This window comes from Protomyctophum parallelum (genome assembly GCF_964188405.1).
Source record: "Protomyctophum parallelum genome assembly, chromosome: 8".
Taxonomy (NCBI): Eukaryota; Metazoa; Chordata; class Actinopteri; order Myctophiformes; family Myctophidae; genus Protomyctophum; species Protomyctophum parallelum.
Window position 1 is genome coordinate 45,784,229 of NC_139703.1, and position 22,160 is coordinate 45,806,388.

A 22,160-nucleotide genomic window follows, 5' to 3' on the forward strand; every position below is an offset into this window, starting at 1 on the left:
GAGTATAAATGTATTGATTTAACATGATATGTGAAATCTATACATTATGTTTACATTTTCTCTGAAGTCATTAAAGTGTTAAGCAATTTATCTGAATAATTCAGCATTGGCGAAACCTCATTACATAAGTCATGCACTTTTGAATTTCCTTCAGAAATCAATCTTTTCTCCAGAGACTATTTTCAGGCAGCCTTTGCAAATGGATAGGCTAGTGTATGTGCTTTAAATGCAATATTAATGTAAATTTGACCACCAAACTATAAATAATACATAAAACATCCCACACAGGGATATTGAGTGTATGGGGTTGTCTGTCTCGAGAAATTGTCTGCAAGTTTTCATACCATACTGAAATTAACTGAGTCCAAGTGGCTTCCTCGAAACTGAAACAAGTGAACTTGTAAATTGCTTAGAATGGAGGCAATGTCAGACTGAAGCAGATTACTGTAGTGCAACGTGCAATTTATTGTTGGGGACTACGGATACAAATTAGCATTATTATTTACATTACATTGTGTGTGTGTGTGTGTGTGTGTGTGTGTGTGTGTGTGTGTGTGTGTGTGTGTGTGTGTGTGTGTGTGTGTGTGTGTGTGTGTGTGTTTGTGTGTGTGTGTGTGTGTGTGTGTGTGTGTGTGTGTGTGTGTGTGTGTGTGTGTGTGTGTGTGTGTGTCAAATACACCAGAGTAAGGCCAAGTGTGGACAAGGATGCGGACGCATGCACACCGCACAGACGCACAGTTTGGTAAGACGTAGGAGGAGTCCCTAGGCAGGAGGCAAACCATAGTCCTAGAGACCTCTCAGTGCCTGCAGTCCAGCAACAACACACAAGGCAGAGAGAGCCTCCTGTTGGTTCTGGCATGAGAGAAAGTTTAGTTTAGTTTAGTTTATTTGATCATCCTTCAGTTTCAAATACAATATTTAAAGAAAATGAATGTAAGCCGTTGAAAACAGAACAAAAAACCGAAAAACATGAAGATGATCAAAAGGAGTAGGCAGAAGCTAAAAGCTTATAGATGCCTATCCTACTTACAGAATCGTAATACTCATTACATTAACGAGAATTTCACCCTACACCAAACCCCCCCCCCCGTGTCACCGTAGAGATAGCATTACATAACCGTTAGATTACACATTATAATTGTTGTTGTTTTTTTATCCCTATTCACGATACCCTCGTTGCCAATGATCATTATCATTTATGTTGTTGCTGAGTAATGTCATTTGGTTCACACATTATTATTTTATTTTTTTATGTTACCATATATACAATAATATGAGTTAATTAATTATTAATAATTACAGTACTAATTACTTAAAGAAAGAAAGAAGGAAAATAAGAAAGAAAGAAGTATCAGTTGATCATACAATAACGTCAACATTATACATAATTTCCCTATAGTATGCTGTATTTGTCCAAAAGGATTCGCTTGAGCAATTTTTTAAATTTTGAAAAGTCACTACTGTGTTTGACTTCCTCTGGTAGGGCATTCCAGATCTTAACCCCTCGGACAGAGATACACATACTCTTCCGAGTGGTATTGGCACTGGGTTGTTGGAAATTTAAGTCTCCTCTTAACTCATACCCCCCTTCCCTATCCTTGAAGTATGACAGGATAGTTTTAGGAATTAGTCTATTTCTTACTTTATACATAATAAGAGCTGTTTTATGTTCAACTAAATCAATAAACTTCAATGTATTTGACCTTAAAAACAGTTCATTAGTATGATCATAATACCCTACCTTATGCACTAATCTTATGGCTCTCTTTTGTATGATGACAAGTGGCTGGAGGTTTCCTTTGTAATTATTTCCCCAGACCTCCACACAATAGGATAGATATGGTAATATTAGCGTATTATATAATGTGAGTAGTGACTTATAATTTAATAAATACCTTGCTTTGCCAAGAACCCCAACACTTCTTGCTATTTTGGACCGGATATACTTTATATGGGGTTTCCAAGTGAATTTGTGGTCAATTATTACTCCTAAAAAGGTGTTCTCATAAACTCTTTCCAATTTTACATTATTAATCTTTAATTCAACTAATGTGTTAGAATGTATTTTTTTATTTCCAAAGATCATGAATTTAGTTTTTTTCAGATTGAGTGATAATTTATTAGTGTCAAACCACATTTTCAGTTTCTCTAGTTCTGCAGAGACAACCTCCAATAGTTGTTGGAGGTTCTCCCCAGCACAAAAGATGTTGGTGTCGTCGGCAAAAACAACATACTGTAGAATGTTTGAAACTCTGCAAATGTCATTAATATATAATATAAATAGTTTAGGACCTAAAATAGAGCCCTGCGGTACCCCACAGGTGATGGGTGAGCTGCTTGACTTATATTCGCCCATCTGAACATACTGTTGTCTGTTTGTGATGTAGCTTTTAATCCAATTAAACCCTACCCCTCTAATCCCATATCGTTCCAGTTTATGTAATAATATTTCATGGTTTATTGTGTCGAATGCCTTTTTTAAGTCTATAAAAATACCTAGTGCATATTTGTTATTGTCAATTGATGAAGTCAATTCTTCGGTTAACTCCATCAATGCCATTGTTGTTGACCGTCCAGATCTAAATCCATATTGGCTATCCATTAATAAATTATGTTTATCTATAAAACTGTCTAACCTTATAGAGAATATTTTTTCCAGGATTTTTGAGAACTGTGACAGAAGGGAGATAGGCCGGTAATTTGTGAAGAGATGTTTATCACCAGCTTTGTGTATTGGGATCACCTTAGCTGTTTTCATTTGACTGGGGAAGAAGCCTGTCTTAAGTGAAGGACAGTGGGTGGATCCGCGGGGGGTGACCTGGACGCGGCGGTCGCTGGGGTGTGGTCAGCACTGGTTTGCTGCAACTGGCCGGTAGGACATGGACTTCCCTGTTGGCCGGGTGTGGAAAATGCTATAGCTGGTGCTGGTTGCACCTTGGTGCCCCCCCCCCCCCCCCTCTCCGGATTTGTCTATGTTGGAAGCCTGGAGGAGAGGGGCAGTGACTTGGCAAATCACTGATGATCCGCCAACTGGAGAGTCTAGTGAGGGTTGAAACACTCTAAGAAGGTTGGAGATCACCTGATGATCTTTCTTCCAGGCCAAGGCTTCATCCATTAGAAATGGATTATAATCTCATCTTTGATGTATATTTCAAACTAAATGTATTGTCTGCCCATTCCTCCATTTCTATGCGCTGTTCCATCCAAGTAAACAAATTGTAATAATTATAACAAGAAAAAGGGCCCTTCTGGGCAGGAGGATAGGAGTGTGTGTGATGTTTGGCAAAATGTTTAGGAGTAATATAAACATGTTTTGTGTGTGTGTGTGTGTGTGTGTGTGTGTGTGTGTGTGTGTGTGTGTGTGTGTGTGTGTGTGTGTGTGTGTGTGTGTGTGTGTGTGTGTGTGTGTGTGTATGTGACAAGACTTGGCCTGTTGTAGCGCCACCATGAGGCTGATTTGAAAACTGTCAAGTGGCATTTCTTCCTCAGCCTAGTGGGAATATGCATGCAGTTTCAACGCAATCGGACGCTGCGTTGAGGAGTTGTGGCGATTTGTACAAAACAGGCTACTCTTGAAAACTTTAGCCAATCGTAGCCAATCAGGATGGATAATTATGAGAAATCAAACAAACCCATCTTGATCACATGCCTATGGAGAGCATGTGTACCGATTTGCAAGAAATTTGGATAGAATCTATAAAAAGGAGTAATGTTAGAAAAATATATATTAGAATATGTTTTACATACTGTATGTCGGCCCCCTGGTTGCGCTATAAAGAGCAGATGTGAAAGAGTCCAGGCAAAGGTTTTTCCTTGGCCTCTAGGGAGTGTACGTACATACAATGTTTTACACAGATCGGTGCAGTTATACTGTAGGTAAAACACTAATCGGCCAGTTATAGCGTTATAGTTATAGTTATAGTTATAGTTGAAAGTTTTCAAGTGGCATTTCTTGGCCTAGTGGGAATGTGCGTGCAAAATTTCACGGAAATCACACGATGTGTTCATGATTTGCAGCATTTTGTTTGAAACGGAGCACTCCTGCGAACTTTGGAAGCCAATCTTAGCCAATCATAAAAATCTGAAAGACCCGTTTCGTTGAATGGCTCTAGAGAGACTGTGTACCAATTTGCATGATGTTTGGACAAAATCTGTATGTGTACTGTCAAAATATTTGTTTTGCACAAAGCGGCCTCCTGGTGGCGCTATAACAGGCCAATGTGAACTTTGGGGCAGAGGTTCAGCTCTGGCATTCAGGGTGTGCAGACAGAGAATGGCTGCGATCAAGCTAATGGTGCCAGAGATTAGCTGGTCACAGACGGACGGACGGACACACAGACTGACTGACTGAGTGCAAAATAATACTTTCTCCCAGTCCCCATGCCTTCGGCATGGTGGAGATAATAATAATAATAATAATAATAATAATAATAATAAGGGTAATAATAATAATAAGTAACTCTCGGGAAGGTGATTACAACAAAATGTGAAACAAGCATTGCTTGACCTTGGGGATGACTTCCAGACCACCTCTGTTGAGTCACCCTATGGTGGAATGATGAGTGTGTATCAAGAAAGAAACAAGAAAGATGCAAAGTAAAGTCTACAGTGTTAATTTAATGACTTGAATCCTAGTGTCCTTATTCTGGGAATCTGGGCATGCCATAATAAGTGACCATTCGGCAAAAATAGCAGATCTATAAGCTGGGGATTTGTTGTGAACTTGTAGATCTGTAGAATGACATTTGGATTAGATCGAGGGAAAAAAGGTTGAAGTGGTGAATTCAAAATGAACATGCCGATTTTACTCTGTAGAAGGTTGAATAATTCTCTATTAATAACTCAACTGTATGTATTCAATACATTTTGCTTTGATTTCTCTCTTAGACAGTAGCTGAATAAGATACTGTAGATTCCAGCAGTAACTTATTACTGCCCGTTGTGTTCTCTGAATGACATGGATGGACCAATCAAATCGATCCCTTTGATAATGTTTGTGCGTGTGCTTCTCCAGGGACCTGCAGGGTACTGATTGTGTTTGCGTCCTCCCAGATGGTCGCTAAACGGAACAGTCATTGATCTGGGGAATGACTACCGGCGTCACATGTCTGGGGGCAACCTGATCATTAGCAGTCTGGACAGGGACCAAGACACAGGGATATACCAGTGCACTGCCTTCAACGTGTTGGGGTCCATCCTTAGCCGAAGAGCCAGCCTCCAATTTGCATGTAAGTGTCTGTGCAACTCATAACATAATTTATATCATTAACATTTTTTGCATATCACAGAGTGTGAACATGTTTTAGTGAGTGTGCCACTTCACTGTGGCCACTCTTCATGCATGTAACATGGTTTCGGTCTCATTTAGCATTCCAATTGCTCATTTGGCATGCCTGGGAATAGATTTCTGACGGGGAAATGGTAATCGAATGAAATGTCAGATGCAACAAACACAGAGGGCGAGGCAGCCTCGGACTGCCTCTGAACTCCATTGATTCTCATTAGCAGTTCCAGCTTTGACAGCATCTATGCCGAGACCACATTGACTCATTCGGCCAAGCGATACGCTAGCCGTTGCCATCCGGACTTGGAATGAAGACCAACTCAAATGCTCAAGAAGTGTCCGTAACTTTGTCATAGAGACAGACAATTTTGTGTGCACTGATGAGACAGTGGCAGTGGCAGTCTCCTTGAATGCCAGGCCTTTTGTCCAAAGGAACGGATGGGAATGCGATGCTGCAAAGCAGGACTATACTTTTGACAGCAGACAGCGATGACTCGAGGCACCTCCCTCCTCTCCTGATCAAGCCTGCTGGCTATTGATCATGACCCAGGGACAGAGAGCCTTTCACTTCCTCTCAGGAGATGCTCTGTACATTATCCCTATGACTCAGTAATGAATATCACTTGTGCGGTGGACTGGGTGAATGTACAGAGGCTGCATGTACAGAGAGCGAGTTGTAGAACATCAGCGTGTTTGCAACAGCCATAGATGGATATTTTCTTTTTGCCTCCTTGTAATGGAGCTACTGCCGTAATACAGGAAGGCCTCATCTGTCTTTTCCTGCCTCCAGAATTTAAGTTGTAGTTTCATGGCAGTTTCTATTTTTGGTAAAACATAATTGTATCTAATGTAATAATACCTTATGAAGTTTTTAATGACACACAACTCTAGCTTCCCTATTCCCTATGGCCAAAATAGCTTGTACATAGAGCTTGTATGTTTTCGGCAAAGAGATTTGGTGTTGAGGAAAACGGAGTGGACTCTGGGAGACCCTGGTCAGTGAAACTCATAGGGTTTAAATGGTTAAATTAAGTGTTAATTACGAACCTGCAAATTAAATGTGAAAATGAATTCCCTGGTATTCACAATTTCTCATGCCGCAGCCGTCAAGAGCATTCAACAGGGCAAAATCTTGGACTGGTCCAAAGATCCTCAGTCTAGCTCAAAGACACTTGAGTAATGGTATGTATTGGATCTGACAGCCAGGAAAAGTGTTTATGTCAGAACCGTGGGCCCAGACAATCACCTTTAGCCACATTCAGTGGCCGATGGACTATATCCCCCTAGGCCAGCCGTTTTCTGTGCTAGATGGATTCAGCTAAGAAATGTATTGCTGCAGCTTAGGTTGCCCTCGGGCAGTTTGAGTCTGTTTTCAGAGCAGAGAAAGGGGAGTTTGTTTTGTACAGCATCTAGACCAGGGGTGTCGAACTCAACTTGGGGCGAGGGCCGCATTGGTCAAAAGGTCACTTGATGGGGGCCACAACCAGTTGCGCACGCATGCTCGATGTCTCAGTCAGTCACTGCTATAATATCTATCTATCTATGTATGCTCAGACCCAGCCAGCAAGCCACACACATAGTGCTCAGACCCAGCCATCCAGCCAGCCACACACATAGTGCTCAGACCCAGCCAGCCAGCAAGCCACACACATAGTGCTCAGACCCAGCCAGCCACACACATACTGTAGCTCCGTAAGGGAGTGGTTGCACCACTCAAAAAATCTTCAAAAAACTGGAGATTGGAGAACCTATATTTTATATTTTAGATATTATTATTTTTTGAGGCAGGCGGGCCGCATAAGACGACGTCGGGGGCCGCATGCGGCCCGCGGATCACCAGTTTGACACCCCTGATCTAGACCCACTGCATCAAAACTCTCCATTGTTTCACTTTATTTTTCGGGTTCTTGGGTAAATAAATCATCCGCTGCTTATTATTTCCAGAGTGATTATTACCAGCTCTTTTATTAGCCACCCACTGTTTCCAATGATGAACGTCATTACAGTGATCAACTGCTGTGTAGATATGCCTTCTTCAATCAGTCTCACCGGGCTGCAGCCTCAAACGTAATTTATACTTTGTCGCACGACAGTGTCACTCGGCATTGATAACTTATTTTCATGCTAACACTTTGAGCTTGAATCACGTGAAAATCAGTTATTATTCTGCCTAACTTATGCTCCGCCATATGACCACGTCGCGGAAATTGCAGATCTGTAAGCTCACAGACACATTTTTTGTGAATTTTATATATCAGCTATTTTTGTGGTCCACGACACAGCCTTACTACACAGTATACATCAGGCTTTCATCCGCCCCACATTGTGCAAGGCGGGGTGTCTACTCCTCCTGTGGCCTACTCTCTGTCCTGTCGTGACTTGGCTGTGTTTGATTTCCGCCACGGTCAGAGAGCCACTCATTAATCTTGCCTCACACACTGTCCCACTTCTCTCCATAATCTTCTCTCTCTCGCTGTCCTTCTCTCTGTCTCGCTCTCACTCTCTCTTTCTCGCTCTCACTCTCTCACTCTCTCACTGTCTCCTAATTTCTCTTATCGGTCACAATGACTTTCTCTTGTTTGTTTTTTGGAGGGTGACTCCAGGCGGTTAACTGCCCGGTGTAGACAGAACGCATTGCCGGCTGTAGTGTCTCACCTCCATCACTCATGAAGCTAGGGGGTGTGAGGATGATTTACCCTCCCAGGTTTGGGTTTTTGTCTGCCAGCCATTCATTTTCCAGGGATAAATTGTGTTGAGAGTATTGACAGAGAGGCTAATGCTTTTAAGTGTGAGATTAAACCACATTTAATAATGCTCATTGCTCCTGGCGCCACAAAGTGTCAATTGTTGTTTGGGCCTCGTTTCTCAAACATGAGCCGAACAGATTTGATCATAAATTGCTCGTAAATTGCTGTTCATCATAAAAGATGTTTGACAAGTTCACATCACCTTCTGATGTTACCAGCCCATAACAGGTACTGTAAACAGACTAGCAATAGAGACCTATTGCAAATGTTTAAAGAAAAGGTCAGAATCGACCGGTTAAGCAAAAACAAGATCATTCAACTCTATATTATAGGCTACTTATTTTATAACATTTTCTATGAAGCCCATGTCTACAATGTGTTAACATAACTATAATACATTATAATACAAATGGGACGAACTGAGGCGAATATATGTATTCCGGTCTGAACGCAGCTTTATCGGGAGAAACAAGCGTCAGCCACACGGACACTCACATTGCATTGTGTCTCGGTGTCCCCCTCGCACATGACACCCTTCTTCACAGCAGTTTCACAACTCACTAAAACGTTACTTCTGACTACGCCTCTTGCCACACAATTACACGTAACTTCAACTTACGCGTGTTTGTGCATGTGTGTGTGCGTGTGTGTGTGTGTGTGTGTGTGTGTGTGTGTGTGTGTGTGTGTGTGTGTGTGTGTGTGTGTGTGTGTGTGTGTGTGTGTGTGTGTACAACAATAATAATAATAATCATAATAATAACAACAATAATGCTAATAATAACACTAATCACAACAATAATAATAACAAAGACAAATGAATACATGACGTCAGTGGGAGAAGAGTTATTGTGTGTGTGTTTTGGACAAACGGCGTGCTGTTGATTTGTGTCAGAGTGTTTGTGTTGGAGTGCCTCAGTGTGGCCACAGGGGCAACCTCTTCCAGAGAGAGATGGAGACACTAGAAACTCTGCTGGAGTTTATGGTTTAATATTGTGGTGGTTTCTAAGTATGTTTAGCCGAAACATGAAGTGGAGGCTGTCAAATCCCGCAAATTTCCTTCTGCCCATTGCGTGGCATCGTAACTAGGATTCTATTTATAATACAGTTTCATAATTCCTGCACTGCATCACTTTTTCTTTTGGCCAGGATTATAGTTGTATTATAATTCCCATAGTTTGTAGTTTATTTTGCAGTATAAGTACTGTTATAATGCATTCTCGTCCTCAGGCGTCTTACTGGTAGTGTGACTATAAGTCACTAATAAATGTTTGATGGGAGCTTTAATAATGACATTCCTGTAGATGTAGTCAGTGTACAACCTATACATTTATTGACCTTTTAAGTCACTATGAATTTCTTTATCATGTTTTAAATTTAATTGAGTGTTATCAGCAGGTTATACTGTAGGTCTATGACAGCAGCTGAGCATAATATGGTTCTGTTTGTCCCCTAAAATACTCCTCGATTGTACTATACTCCTCTAATTTACTCCTCTAGACTATTTCTCTATTCTTCCTCTACTGTACGTCCTAAACTCTACTCCTACTCTACTCTGTTCAGATATCGACGACTTCAAATCCCAAACAGTGAGGAGTGCTGTCAACGTGCGTGAAGGCCAAGGAGTTGTTTTGTTATGCGGTCCACCTATGCATTCTGGAGGTATGTTTATTACAGCAGTCAAATAGCTGCTACTGTGTGTGTGTGTGTGTGTGTGTGTGTGTGTGTGTGTGTGTGTGTGTGTGTGTGTGTGTGTGTGTGTGTGTGTGTGTGTGTGTGTGTGTGTTTGTTTTGTGCTGCTGCTGGCGTAGTGATACTGGCCTCAAAAACTATTTTCTATGAATTCCTCCCCAGCTACCACCTTTTTTGTGGCTGTTGTGTGAGACTTACTTTAATGAGGGTTGGAGCTGGTGAAGCTGAAACTGAAATACCCCTATGGGATCAATAAAGGTCTACATTTCACAAAGTTTATCAGTTCTCCATTTTGCAGTCTATATAATAGAGACAGTGAGGTATGAGCTGACAAGATACTTGTCAAACATAATGGACCAAAGAAATAATGAGCACATAATCCAGAATAAGGTGTGACCAGCTCTTGGCTTTAGCTTGAACATTTTGGACAGACAGAGAGACCAATTGGCTGACAGAACGACAGACCGATGTGGTCAATGTGTGGTCACATCTTATAAATGGAGCTCACTAGTGATCTACTTTGAAAACACACATCTTGGAAGGGATGCCTATACAGGTAGAGGGAGACTGTGTTGTCTGAGGGTGTATTCTTTCTGCTTCGCTAGTAAGGAAGTGGAAAATTGATATGGTCTGCTGCTGAGCTAGTCGTTGTCCAATAGCTTGCAGACTGGAGTAGCTCATTGAATTCTCTTAACCACTTTCAGCCAGTTGTCTATATTTTGGGCATGTCGTTATAGTCGAAGACAAAGTCAAATACGTATTCCCCCCAAACAACTATAGAGCGTCGCAGTCCCTCCCCCTTTCAGAACGACCAGTGGCCCAGGAAATGAAATGCAATGCATTTCTCCTATCGGATATTCTTTAAGTATTTTTTTATAGACGGTTACGCCGCGGACAAAGCCAACTCGGATCGTGAGAAATCATGACAATGAACACAATGTTTTGGGCCGATCAAATAATTTATAAGAAGAAAAACAAAACAAATAGTGTTGTCTCCTGCCTTTATTTTCTTCTTTCTAATGATTTGATCGGCCCAAAATATTGTGTTCATTGTCATGATTTGTCACGATCCGAGTTGGCTTTGTCCGTGGCGTAACCGTCTTTAAATAAATACTATGAGAAAATTAACGGCGATTTCTTTTCCGGGTCTCTCGAGGGGGCGGGACTGCGACGCTCTATTGGGTTTAAATCAGGGGTCCTCAACTAGAAATGATGAAGGTCCACAAATATTCTTTTGAATAAGACTGAGGTCCGGTCCCATGCGCGGCGTCCATCGGAGAGCGGGGCTCTATGCCCGTTTAGTATGGTCAAGCCAAGCTTATACAAATCAGATCCCCTTCCACCCAACCAATAATGGGGTGCAGAGTGCAGGCCCGGAGTGGAACTCCAAATCAGGCCGGGAGTTATACGCCCTGGCAGGCCACACTGCGCGCACGCCAGAATTTTGGGGGCCCTTGTGGGACATTTTGGGGGCCTTTGCAGCAATTTCACATGAGAAATGTACCATCTGATGTTATTTATATTATTAACTTCTTCCCCCCATTAACATAAGACACACAATGTAGTTGTGCTGCAGCAACACTGCCTGAATTGAATTGAAATTGACTGTGGCTGGCCTGGCCTGAGCTTAGGAGAGATTTCTTTTTTGCTGGCCTGACCTGATGCAATTTTTTTTTTTTTTTTTTTTTTTGCCTAGGGTCCGCAGAGAGGTGGTCCGCGGTCCGGTCGTGGACCGCGGTCCGCCAGTTGAGTACCCCTGGTTTAAATGCTTAAGAAGACTACAACTCATATTGTTGTGTGTGTTACACATGACCAATGATATACACTAATGGACCAGAGCACCTCAGCTTTCCTCTCTGACACAAGCGTATGCTTAGTTTGCTGTCAGAACTAAATTACTGCTGAACACTCTGTCTCTTTCTCTCTTTGCTCTTCCTGTGAGTCACCCTCTAGCTTGCCCTCGCTCTCTGTTGCATTTTTGAAGCATGAATGTTGTACATAACCTTGAACTTCACTAACCCTTTGTAGTCAATTTATACAAGGCATTCTAGCATTCACTGGTTCTGAAGCCTTCACAGTTTTTCCAAGAAACGGCACTAGTCTGCAAGGACCTTTAGACAAAGTAGACATTGTCTACAATCTAAAGGGATTGCGTTACTTTTGTGATCCATCATAAACATTAATTTACTCTCAAGAGCTCATTACAAAGCTTTTTCTTTGTCATAGCCGAGTGTCACAAGTAACTTTGCTCTGTTGCACGAAAGCGTGTCCAACAGTGGGAGAAGTTGTTGTACAGCGTCTCCACTCTGCCCTTGTACTTACTTGGCAAACGCTATCATTCCTCAGTCACAGATCCCCTGCTCATTTGTATTCAATCAGAACAAGTTAGTGTCTCCATTGCCATGCCTAGTACAGAGACCTGGTCCCTTCCATCGAGGCTCACTCCCTCAGGGTCTGGATATGATTGACAGTCATTGCATACACCTTGTGACTACCAAACCCTCACCTCCAAAATGCTGTCTCTTCAGAGTGCACTTCCTCGCTTCTGCATATCTGTGCTGCACACTCTTCTCAAGGTGCCGCCCTCATGCAATGTGACAGGGCTCTCTCTGTTTAGTTGAACTTGCTGGCCGAACATGGGATGAATGAGTCAGGACTGAGGGATGCCACTCCCACACATCTACATACCCATATCCCTCCCTCCCACATCCATCCATCCATCCATCCATCCATCCATCTCTTTTCAAAACCATTTTGGTAAGACTTTATATTAAGGTCGGGTCTATAATGTATTATAACCACCTTTATAATCACCTATAATGCTTCATAACACTTGTTTATAATGTTTATAATCATGACAATAACAAAGATACTTTATAACTATAAGTTAAGGTTCGTTATAATGTGCTGTTCCACTGAGCTTGTTGGTGTTGTAGTACTCGAGTCCTTGACTCATCTCGAGTCCGGTCTCGAGTCCACATTTTCATTTACTTGGCCCTTTCTTGATCTCGCACATAATGACTACTTGGTCTTGACTCGGTCTCTGACCAAGGGACTCGATCGGGACTCTTTCTCCACCACGTCCACTCTAGTCACTACAGTGCAATGAAATACATGTTTTATACCCATATTATGAGGAGCCCATTCACACTAACGTTATAAGGTGCTTATAGACAGCTATCTTGTTAAGTAACAGAGTGAAGCTGACGCGTCACACACCTGCCTGCTCTTGCAGTGTTTTCTGTACCTCGCAGTGTTTTCTGTACCATCAAATGAAAAACATAAATGAAAGATATTCTGGTCTCGGTCTCAACTTGGTCTTTGTCTCGACTCTGACTCAACCCCCTCCCACACCTAACTTAACAGCATCTGTTTGTGGGAAAGAGAGCCAGAGAGAGAGTGAGAGTGAGAGAGAGTTTACTACCACAGTAGGAGCGGCTGCCAGGCTACGGGCCCTGATGCGACTGCTGGAAAAGGCCTTTTTTGGCACAAAAATCACTGCCAAAAATCTGAGCAGTTGTAGAACCAACTTGCACTTGAGCAAAGCATCTGTAAAAACTATTTGTACTAATTGTAATTTTTTTTTTTATGTTCGCAAGTTCAAACCTAAGTTACAAACACAAGTTATGTTTTACAAGAGGAAACATTTTTTTTACAAATACAAAATAATATTGGCATCATTTTGAGCCCATAGTGCATGCGTGAGTGCGTGTGTGCGTTGACTGTTCAGAATTGAGTGCGGCCTCTCACTGCTTTAAATTAATTTGTGTTGTTCTCCATTCTAGAGCTGACCTTTGCCTGGCTCTTCAATGAATACCCCTACTTTGTCCAACAAGACAGTCGCCGGTTCGTCTCCCAGGAGACGGGCAGCCTGTACATCGCCAAGGTGGAGACTTCAGACGTGGGAAACTACACCTGTGTGGTCAACAACACTGTTACCAGAGAGAGGGTCCTCAGCTTTCCCACACCACTGGTCCTCCGAAGTGATGGTAAAATAACTTTAAACACATTCCCTTTCCAAATGGAGCCTTGTTGTACATTAGGCTTAAAGGACCATACCAGTGGCCAGGCATCTACTAATTCATTAGCATACAGGTATTTGCCAAAAATGACTGCCAAAGCCTTCCATGTCGATATATCCATCAACAATATTGATATTGGTTTGGCACATACAATTGCATTTTATCTCGGATGGCACAGGGGTAAAGTTCCTGTCCACCACCATGTAGTCTAGTGGTTAAAAAATACACTGGGGTCCATCCAGCTTGGCCGAGCGTCAACACAATTGGCTGTGTTCAGGTGGAGGGAAGCCAGGCAGGGAGGCTGATCGTTTTTTGCTGCACTAGCAACTCCTACCGGCTGGGGCAGCACCCGTCAGAGGGGTGTGTTGAACGGGAGGAGTAGGCTGGAGGTGCTAGCTCCTCCCGGTGGGGGCTCCTCACTGGGAGCTGAGCCAGTATCGGGTACAATAGCAGTGGAAACACAAAAATTGTAATTGGCTACTCTAAATGTATTAAAGAAAAAAAGAAAGACAAGTAAGAAACGAAAATAGTCACTAGACCGGTAGCCTGGGGTCCACCTATGCTTTCTATGGCATAGGCAGCTCCCGGCAGGATCCGCCGGGAGAATCTAAACGCAGCTGTGCGACATGAGACTAATTAGTTGGAGCGACAGAGAGAGAGAGGAGTAGTGTGTGTGTGTGTGTACGTGTGTGCGTCAATTTAACAAAGGTGCAGACGATCAGAAATCAGCAGAGAGTGATCGACGTTTGCGCTACTCTATGCCGAATTGAAGTGGTCTCAGACCCAGACTTTTTTTTTTCTCTCTCTGGAAATAAAAACGTCTGGGTTTCCGAGGTTACTAGACCAGTGACTAGAGTATACTGTACATTGATTTACAAATTAAATTATTAACAGTGACATAAGGATAAGTATCAGTCGGAGTACTGGGAGTAGCTAATTGTTAGGAAGTTTTATGACCTGAAAGTTTATCCAAAGTCTTTTGCACACCTGAATAGAGTCTATGAGACAAGTGCGTTGGTGGAGTATACTGTATATGCATACAGATCAAATAATAATAAAAAAAAGCACCCGCACACTAGCTGCTTTCCCTTGGCTCAATTGTGTTTTCTTTATTGAGCAAGTATAAAGACAGTGTGTTGAGGTTTTTTATTATTTGATTACCTGAAGGTGTGAATCACAAACAATGGCTCTGGTAATTATTTAAAAAGATGTGTTGGAAAATGGTTGGCAACTAACGTTTAAGTTCTTGCATCTAGTAAGGGTATTAAAGGATAAACCCTACTGCTGTCTCTCTTCAATATGGAATTCATGGGAAAGGTTTTACAGTGTCACACAGGTGATAAATCTCAACCATGCTTTCCCCAGGTGTGCTTTCAGATTCTTTCACAAACCACCTCCAATGTTCTCCCCTTTTACCATCATTTCAGTGGTCACCTTTGTTACACACACAAAGACCTTTGTGTTTGCTAGTCCCTTGTCGTGTCCTTTTGTCTTTAATCCAGGCTGAGGAATGTGTGCCATTAATCATCCATGCAAAAAAGAAAAAGAAATGCTCACCGTCAATTATCTCTCTTTTGTAGGAGTAATGGGAGAATATGAACCCAAAATAGAGGTTCATTTCCCTGACTCTGTTCCAGCTGCTAAGGGATCCGTGGTGAAACTGGAGTGCTTTGCATTGGGAAAGTAAGTCAGCATGACTGTGTGTACACAGCTCTACTGTAGGTGTCATGCACAATTTTGTGCCTGTGGTAACACCCAGCAAGTCACGTTGAGATCGGGAAGGTGTTACTTATGCAATGTGTGAACACGCATTTCTAATTGAAGTATCATCAATCTGTTGATGAAGAGCTAGGACTGCAGTATAACAACGTGTGGTTGTGGAAATTCAAATAACTTTGAATTACCATAGTAAAATGGAAAAGAACCACGGATATGTGTATACCACGGACATGGGTACAATAATAATATAAATGGCCCTTTGCTCTGTAGAGCGTGTTTAATTGCATTTCGGTTGTCATTTAAGTTTTCATTTCTGCATTTCAGCCCTGTTCCAGAAATAAGCTGGAGAAGAACCAGTGGGGTCCCTTTCCCCAGTAAAGTAAAAATGAAGAACTCAAACGCCGTCCTTGAAATTCCCAATTTTCAGCAAGAAGATGCAGGGACCTATGAATGTGTGGCAGAGAACAGTCGAGGCAAAAATGCTGCGCGGGGTCGCATCTCCTTCCATGGTAAGTGGATGATTGGAAATTGCACAAGAAACAATCCAGAAGCTCAAGACTCAATATGTTGTTGTTTTTTGGACTGTAGAGACTCATCTTTCTTTTGTACTGCCTTATTAATAATATGCAGTGCATTCAATCTATTTCTTAGCAACTCTTCTACTAAATTCCCTGTTGAGAACACCATTGATATTACTGTTTACCAAGTCCTGTTTCTTGTTATGCTGATAAAACAATTGCTCAGTTGGACGTTTTGTGATTTATTGGAAGCCTGGTGCCTTGTTAGCTAGGCTATATAATAATCGTTATTCCCCAGACTTAAGATGTAACTGTCTCTGTAATGCAATCTTTGTTTATTCACAGCAAAACCTCACTGGCTCCAAACAATAGCTGACACAGCTTTGTCAATTGAAGACAACCTTTTCTGGGAGTGTAAAGCCAATGGAAAGCCTAAACCGTCCTATAACTGGTTGAAGAATGGAGAGAATCTAATGGCAGAGGTATGGAACACCGGTTATAGCAAAATGTAGATGAAAATGGGCTGTCCGGCGGCATGCAGGTTACAGCCAGCTGCCATTGCATTGCAATTAGCATTCATTCTTAACATCTTACTGAGCAAAATATTTATACACTGACATGGACAAGATTATGAGGTTAGGGGATGAGCATGTAAGTCCATTGAGTGGCGGTCCACATGTTGTGGCAGGTCTCCACATCTGCCTATTGTGATGAATGTGATCTGAGAAACCACTCCCACTGTCAGATCCAATGAGCATCCCCATGCAAGGGTGTGCTGCGATCAGGCACCCTGAAAAGCTGATGGGGTTACAATTTACTCTAAGACATCAGCAGACCTGTCCTCGTGGCTTTTCCAACTGGATAGCCATGGGAAATAAATGACTTATTAATGTGCTACAACTGCTATTGTCAACATTGCTCCCCCTCCTTTTGCATCTAAACTGCAGGTCAGCAGTCCCCCCGCACCTCCTACCCTCCCCCGTCTCCTCTTACAAATGTGAACACAACCAGAGACTGCAATGTCTATTTCTCCTTTCCCACTCTCCTCATCCCATTCATGGTGTAAAAGTAATAGACTTCATGTATTCCAACATAATAGACTAGCATCGGGAATGCAGATGTGCCTCTTTTTTATCCCCTGCAGGGCCGGACACAAATCGAAAACGGGGCCCTCTCGATAGCAGCGTTAAACCTGTCAGACGCCGGGATGTATCAGTGTGTGGCTGAAAACAAACACGGCATTATTTATTCCAGTGCTGAACTAATAGTGTTAGGTAAGATTGCCTTCCTTTCTGCTCTTATACTGCTATCTGTCTCAGTGTTTGATCATTTCCTTAGATAAAACCACCATCTGGTTATTGCTCTCCACAGCAATCAGTTGGCACACTCATTCGATGTCACTATGGTCTCCGGCAGAGAAAATATGAATCTGATGGAGTGTCTCATTTTACTACCAATCGTTTCGTCATATTGATTTGGATGCTCCAAATGCATTGCTTTGTGGCATTGCAAGGGCATTCTCATGTAAATGGCGTATCGATTTATTTGCAGAGCTTTGATGAGTTCTATGTGACTGGCTCGATGAGAAATTAAATTCGTACCTGATATTTGATGACACTGGGAGTGCTCAGATGATGGCTGACAAAATGTGATGATGACAGACAAAGCCTGATGTAGACACTGATCAGAGTCTGGGTCGGTCTGAGGTGGTCTGTGGCGGGGGATGGGGGTGCTCGTGTCTTCACGGAGAGAGACGTGCATCAGTGCCTTCATCCCACCAGGCATTTTGGCTGAGGTACCCAAGGTGCACTCACTGAGCACAGCAGGGGAGAGACAAAATTAGCAGATCTACGAGCTTGTAACATGTCACAATACAGTATGATGTATCGCAAGCTTGTAGAACTGTTAGTTCGAGGTGACCGGCAGCTGCATGCAACTAAAGCAGTGTTTTCACTATAGAGGGAATAGAAATATGTCACTTCTCTCTCCGGTCCGTGCGGTGGTTGATCATAATAACGGATCATTCACAGTGTGTGTGTGTGTGCGTGCGTGCGTGCGTGCGTGCGTGCGTGCGTGCGTGCGTGCGTGCGTGCGTGCGTGCGTGCGTGCGTGCGTGCGTGCGTGCGTGCGTGCGTGCGTGCGTGCGAGCGAGCGTGTGAGTGTGTGAGTGTGTGTAACTGTTAATCTGACCGATTCTGACGTTAGTAGATTATGTTTTCTTCTTGGACATGCGTTTGTGCATGGGCACAGTGGCAGGTTATTTAATATAGTATTTTGATAGCTCCGGTCCGCTCCGGGGGCCGGGTCAGGTCTTACAGGGTTGGCAGCTCCGACAGCTCCAGCTCACTTTCACCACTGACTATAGAGCACCGAAGTCCTGACGTAACTCGCTCATCCCGACGATTCCCCTGGTTCGCGGAAGTGATTTCTCTATGGAGAATAACATGGGGTGATCTTAATATCGTCTACTATAAGCGTTGTGGTCCAAAAATAAACAAGCTGTCTCGGCGTTATTGTCAGGGAGGTGTCTCTGTATCGTTTGCAACAGTCAGTCACTCATATATGATACAGTCTGCTTCTAGCGAAAATGTAACTAATTCAGCTAAGTAACATTAGCGTTTTCTCTCAGTCAGTTGATTCTTCATATCCATATGAGTGAAGCGGCCGGGGTGACATGTTTATTTTTCAAACACAGTTGTTATATGAGGCGATCTCAAATCGCCTCAATGGGGATTTCAATGCAACTAAACAAATACATGAACCTGGGGACAGACGCCCTCTACTGAAAGTGACGTCAGACTTCAGTGCTCTATAGTGCCAGTATATTAACGGCCAAACATTTGCATAACTTCCTGGAATGGCAATGAGAGAGACCATTTTCACATGCCGACCTTAGCAGTAAAAGTCCTGGTATGCGACCATTTTCTCACTGCAAACAAGTCTCAAGTCTCATTGTAGCGGAATAATACAATACTGTAAGCACACAAGACTTCCATCTGCAGGTAGTTGGGTAATATCTGATACTTCCGTGACCGCAAAGAGCAAAGGTCTGTTTCTCAGTGAATTGATCATCTATGAAGGTTAAAAAAACCCAAATTAAGCCCCCATGCCCCTCGCAAAAATGCGGGCAAAATTCGTGAGAGCCCCAAATCCATAAGGCCACCATAAACAATCTGGCACAATAAGGCAATAGCCACTTGCCCAAATGTGCCCAAATGTGATGACCTCATCACATTTGTGCTGAGTCTGCTGACGGCTCTGGGCGTTTTTAGCCCAAGGAGTGTTTTTTGTGCAAAACTAAAACATGAAATTTAGAAAATGTTGCCTTATTGTGCCTTAACAGGTTGTTAATGGTGGCCATATGGATGTGGGGCTCTCACAAATTTTGCCCGCATTTTTGTGAGGGGCATGGGGGCTCAATTTGTTTTTAAATTTTCATACAGTAGATGATAAATCCACTGAGAAACAGACCTTTTCTCTCCGCGGTCACGGAAGTATCAGATATTACCCAACTAAGGCTCATACAGGCTTGTTAATCCGTGTAGTTGGCAGTGATGTTTCTAGCCTGAAATCTCATGTCCAAGAAGACATATCTTGAAATGTCAACTTAATCGATTTTAAACGGTCACTTATGAAATCATATTAAAGACAGCTGTGCGCTGCTGTGATTCTCTCACGGTACTGTATTTCACAAAAAATGTCCACTATACTGCTGGCAGTGAAATGTGAAAACAACACGGTATACAGATGTGCCATTTGAGAACTTCACACGTCATGCCATTGGCGAGACAGTGGATTGTCAGTAAATTGTCAGAACATTGTCAATCGAAAGGTGACACTTTTCAGTAACAAAAGATAGCATAGTGAAAAGATCCTTGGGAAAACCTCCAGTAAAAATGCAGGAAAAGTACAGGAAAGCCTGAAGTGTTGGAATGGCACATCTGTAAGTATAACTCAGGCTTCAATCTGAGTGCAGCACACTGCAGAGGTACAAGTTGCCTGTGTTTTCTCATCCTCATGTTTCTCTCTTCCTTCCCTCACACACGCACACGCACACGCACACGCACACGTGCGCGCACGCACGCACGCATGCACGCACACACACACACACACACACACACACAAAACAGCTTCACCTCCCAGTTTCTCCAAGAGTCCGTTAAGGGCCCTGCTGAAAGCTCGCTCAGGCAGCGAAGTCACTCTTGAGTGCAAGCCCCAGGCCTCACCCCCAGCAATTAGCCTGTGGAAGAGAGGCAATGAGATCCTGCAGAAAACTGAGAGGTAGGAATGAAGGGAGCGGCTGAATATTCACAGCCTTCATTCACGTTCCCTGTGGGTGGACTTGTCTGAATGGAATTTTTGGTATTTGTGCGGCTGCATGGAAGAAAAAGCTAATGACGAGAATAAGATGGCCACAGGAGAAATGAATAATTTCCCTACAACATTGCTACAGCTCGCATCCTCACATGCAAAAGGTTTGGTGCAATGAATGGAGATACTGGGAGAGGGTACACAACGCTTGTTTAAAGCTCCTTAAATAATGTTCATAAATAAACTTAAACAAGAGTTATGTACCCTTCTTTATGAATTGAACTCTTGTATTTCACATTTTGGCTCAGCATCAAAGAAAGAGGGGGGGGGGGGTAAAAAAAAATCACACACAGTTTATGACTAGATACTGCATCATCCCAACGGGGTGGAGACAAGAGCAATCTACACAGTAAAATCTGCTGGTCCATTTTTCACACTCAGAGTTAAATGAATACTTGATTGTAACTTGAATGAACAGATTTTACTGTGAAACATCTCAGCACAGACACCAAATGGCAACAATGTGAGCAATAAAAATGGAAGCATCTCTATCTGCTGAGGAGATTTTAGAATGACGCCTTCTGCTGCCTGTTGGCATGGCCTGAATTAGCTCTATTAGTTCACCCACTGCCGCTCTAGTCTAGATCGTCTTTTGCTCCCATCCTGACCTGAGATCAGATTCATACGAGGTTTCCACATGGACACACACTGGTCTGATTAACCCATTCTGACCTGAGATCAGATTCTAGAAATGTCAGTCGCTCTTCGATTTTTCAAAAATAGCAGATCTACAAGCTCGTATCGCGCCACTCGGTGGCGCGATATGAGCTTGTAGATCTGCTATTTTTCAATAGCTAAAGCATAACATGATGCCAACACCAAAATGGGTGCCCGGTCAGAATGGGTTAATCGCCGAGATCGTCTTTAGAATTTCTTTATATGAATTGATTACGTTTCAAAACTCTGCTCTGTGTCTGTAACACTCTTTCTGTCTGTCAATAGAAAAGTATTCTCACATTATGGGGTCAGCTGCACAAATAGAGCATCACCTGAACATCACGGGCAAAACATTCAAAAAGTAAACCTTTAGTCTGCCTTATAGTCAAAGCTGTGAATAGCTGCTCTCCATCCCTTAGGATTACACTGCTTCCCAATGGCACGCTGAAGATCGCCAATGTCACCAGACGGGATGCAGCCAGCTATACGTGCATCGCCAAGAATCAGTTTGGGACAGCAAGCACAAGTGGAAGGCTGCTTATCACTGGTGAGCATGTATAATATCCTACACAGTAATATACTGACTCCAAGAGTGTACAAATTTAACCAAATTAACTCTTACAGTACCTGTCCATTTCGTTACATTTGTCCACTCTCGGATTAACACATGGATGAATTAACACCCCCAAAATACTCCACAATGTGAACGAGCTATTATTGTGTCTCGTTCTTTTGATGGTAAAGGTCAACCATAGATTTTGTAATTTTCTTTAGTTTGTTTTAAGAGGTCTGTCTCTATTATCTGTGCATTGTATTGTATTGTAATCAAAGTGAAAAATTATATATTTAATATAGTAGCCCATTATGCTTAAATTAGTCAAAGGTCATCATCATTTATGACTGCAGAGAGCTAAAGTATTCCTCTACTGGAATCTATTATGTCCATAGCCACCTCTCTTATTTTTCTCATTGGCTTTTCTTTTTTCTTTCCAGACAGTCAAACCCTTTAATGTGATTGAATTTAATTAAGGTGACCTTTCTTGGATGAGGCTAACATACTTCACTGCTTCCAAATCACTGCCGCAGACAGTCACCAGTGGGAATGTGTTTCCGCCTCCATAATCCTATTTGAATCCTATTTCCCCCCAATTGA

The 22,160-nt window shown here is 42.6% G+C and overlaps 1 protein-coding gene across 1 annotated transcript in view; it reads left to right on the forward strand.

Moving 5' to 3' along the window:
- Positions 1–22,160, forward strand: part of cntn3b (contactin 3b) — a 66,005-nt gene that overhangs the window by 28,212 nt on the left and 15,633 nt on the right. The window contains exons 4-12 of the mRNA XM_083770896.1: positions 5,053–5,228; positions 9,592–9,690; positions 13,506–13,709; positions 15,323–15,425; positions 15,786–15,970; positions 16,325–16,461; positions 17,124–17,253; positions 20,110–20,260; positions 21,427–21,554. Coding sequence (XP_083627022.1) covers positions 5,053–5,228; positions 9,592–9,690; positions 13,506–13,709; positions 15,323–15,425; positions 15,786–15,970; positions 16,325–16,461; positions 17,124–17,253; positions 20,110–20,260; positions 21,427–21,554 — 1,313 coding nt within the window. The remainder of the gene's footprint in view (positions 1–5,052; positions 5,229–9,591; positions 9,691–13,505; positions 13,710–15,322; positions 15,426–15,785; positions 15,971–16,324; positions 16,462–17,123; positions 17,254–20,109; positions 20,261–21,426; positions 21,555–22,160) is intronic.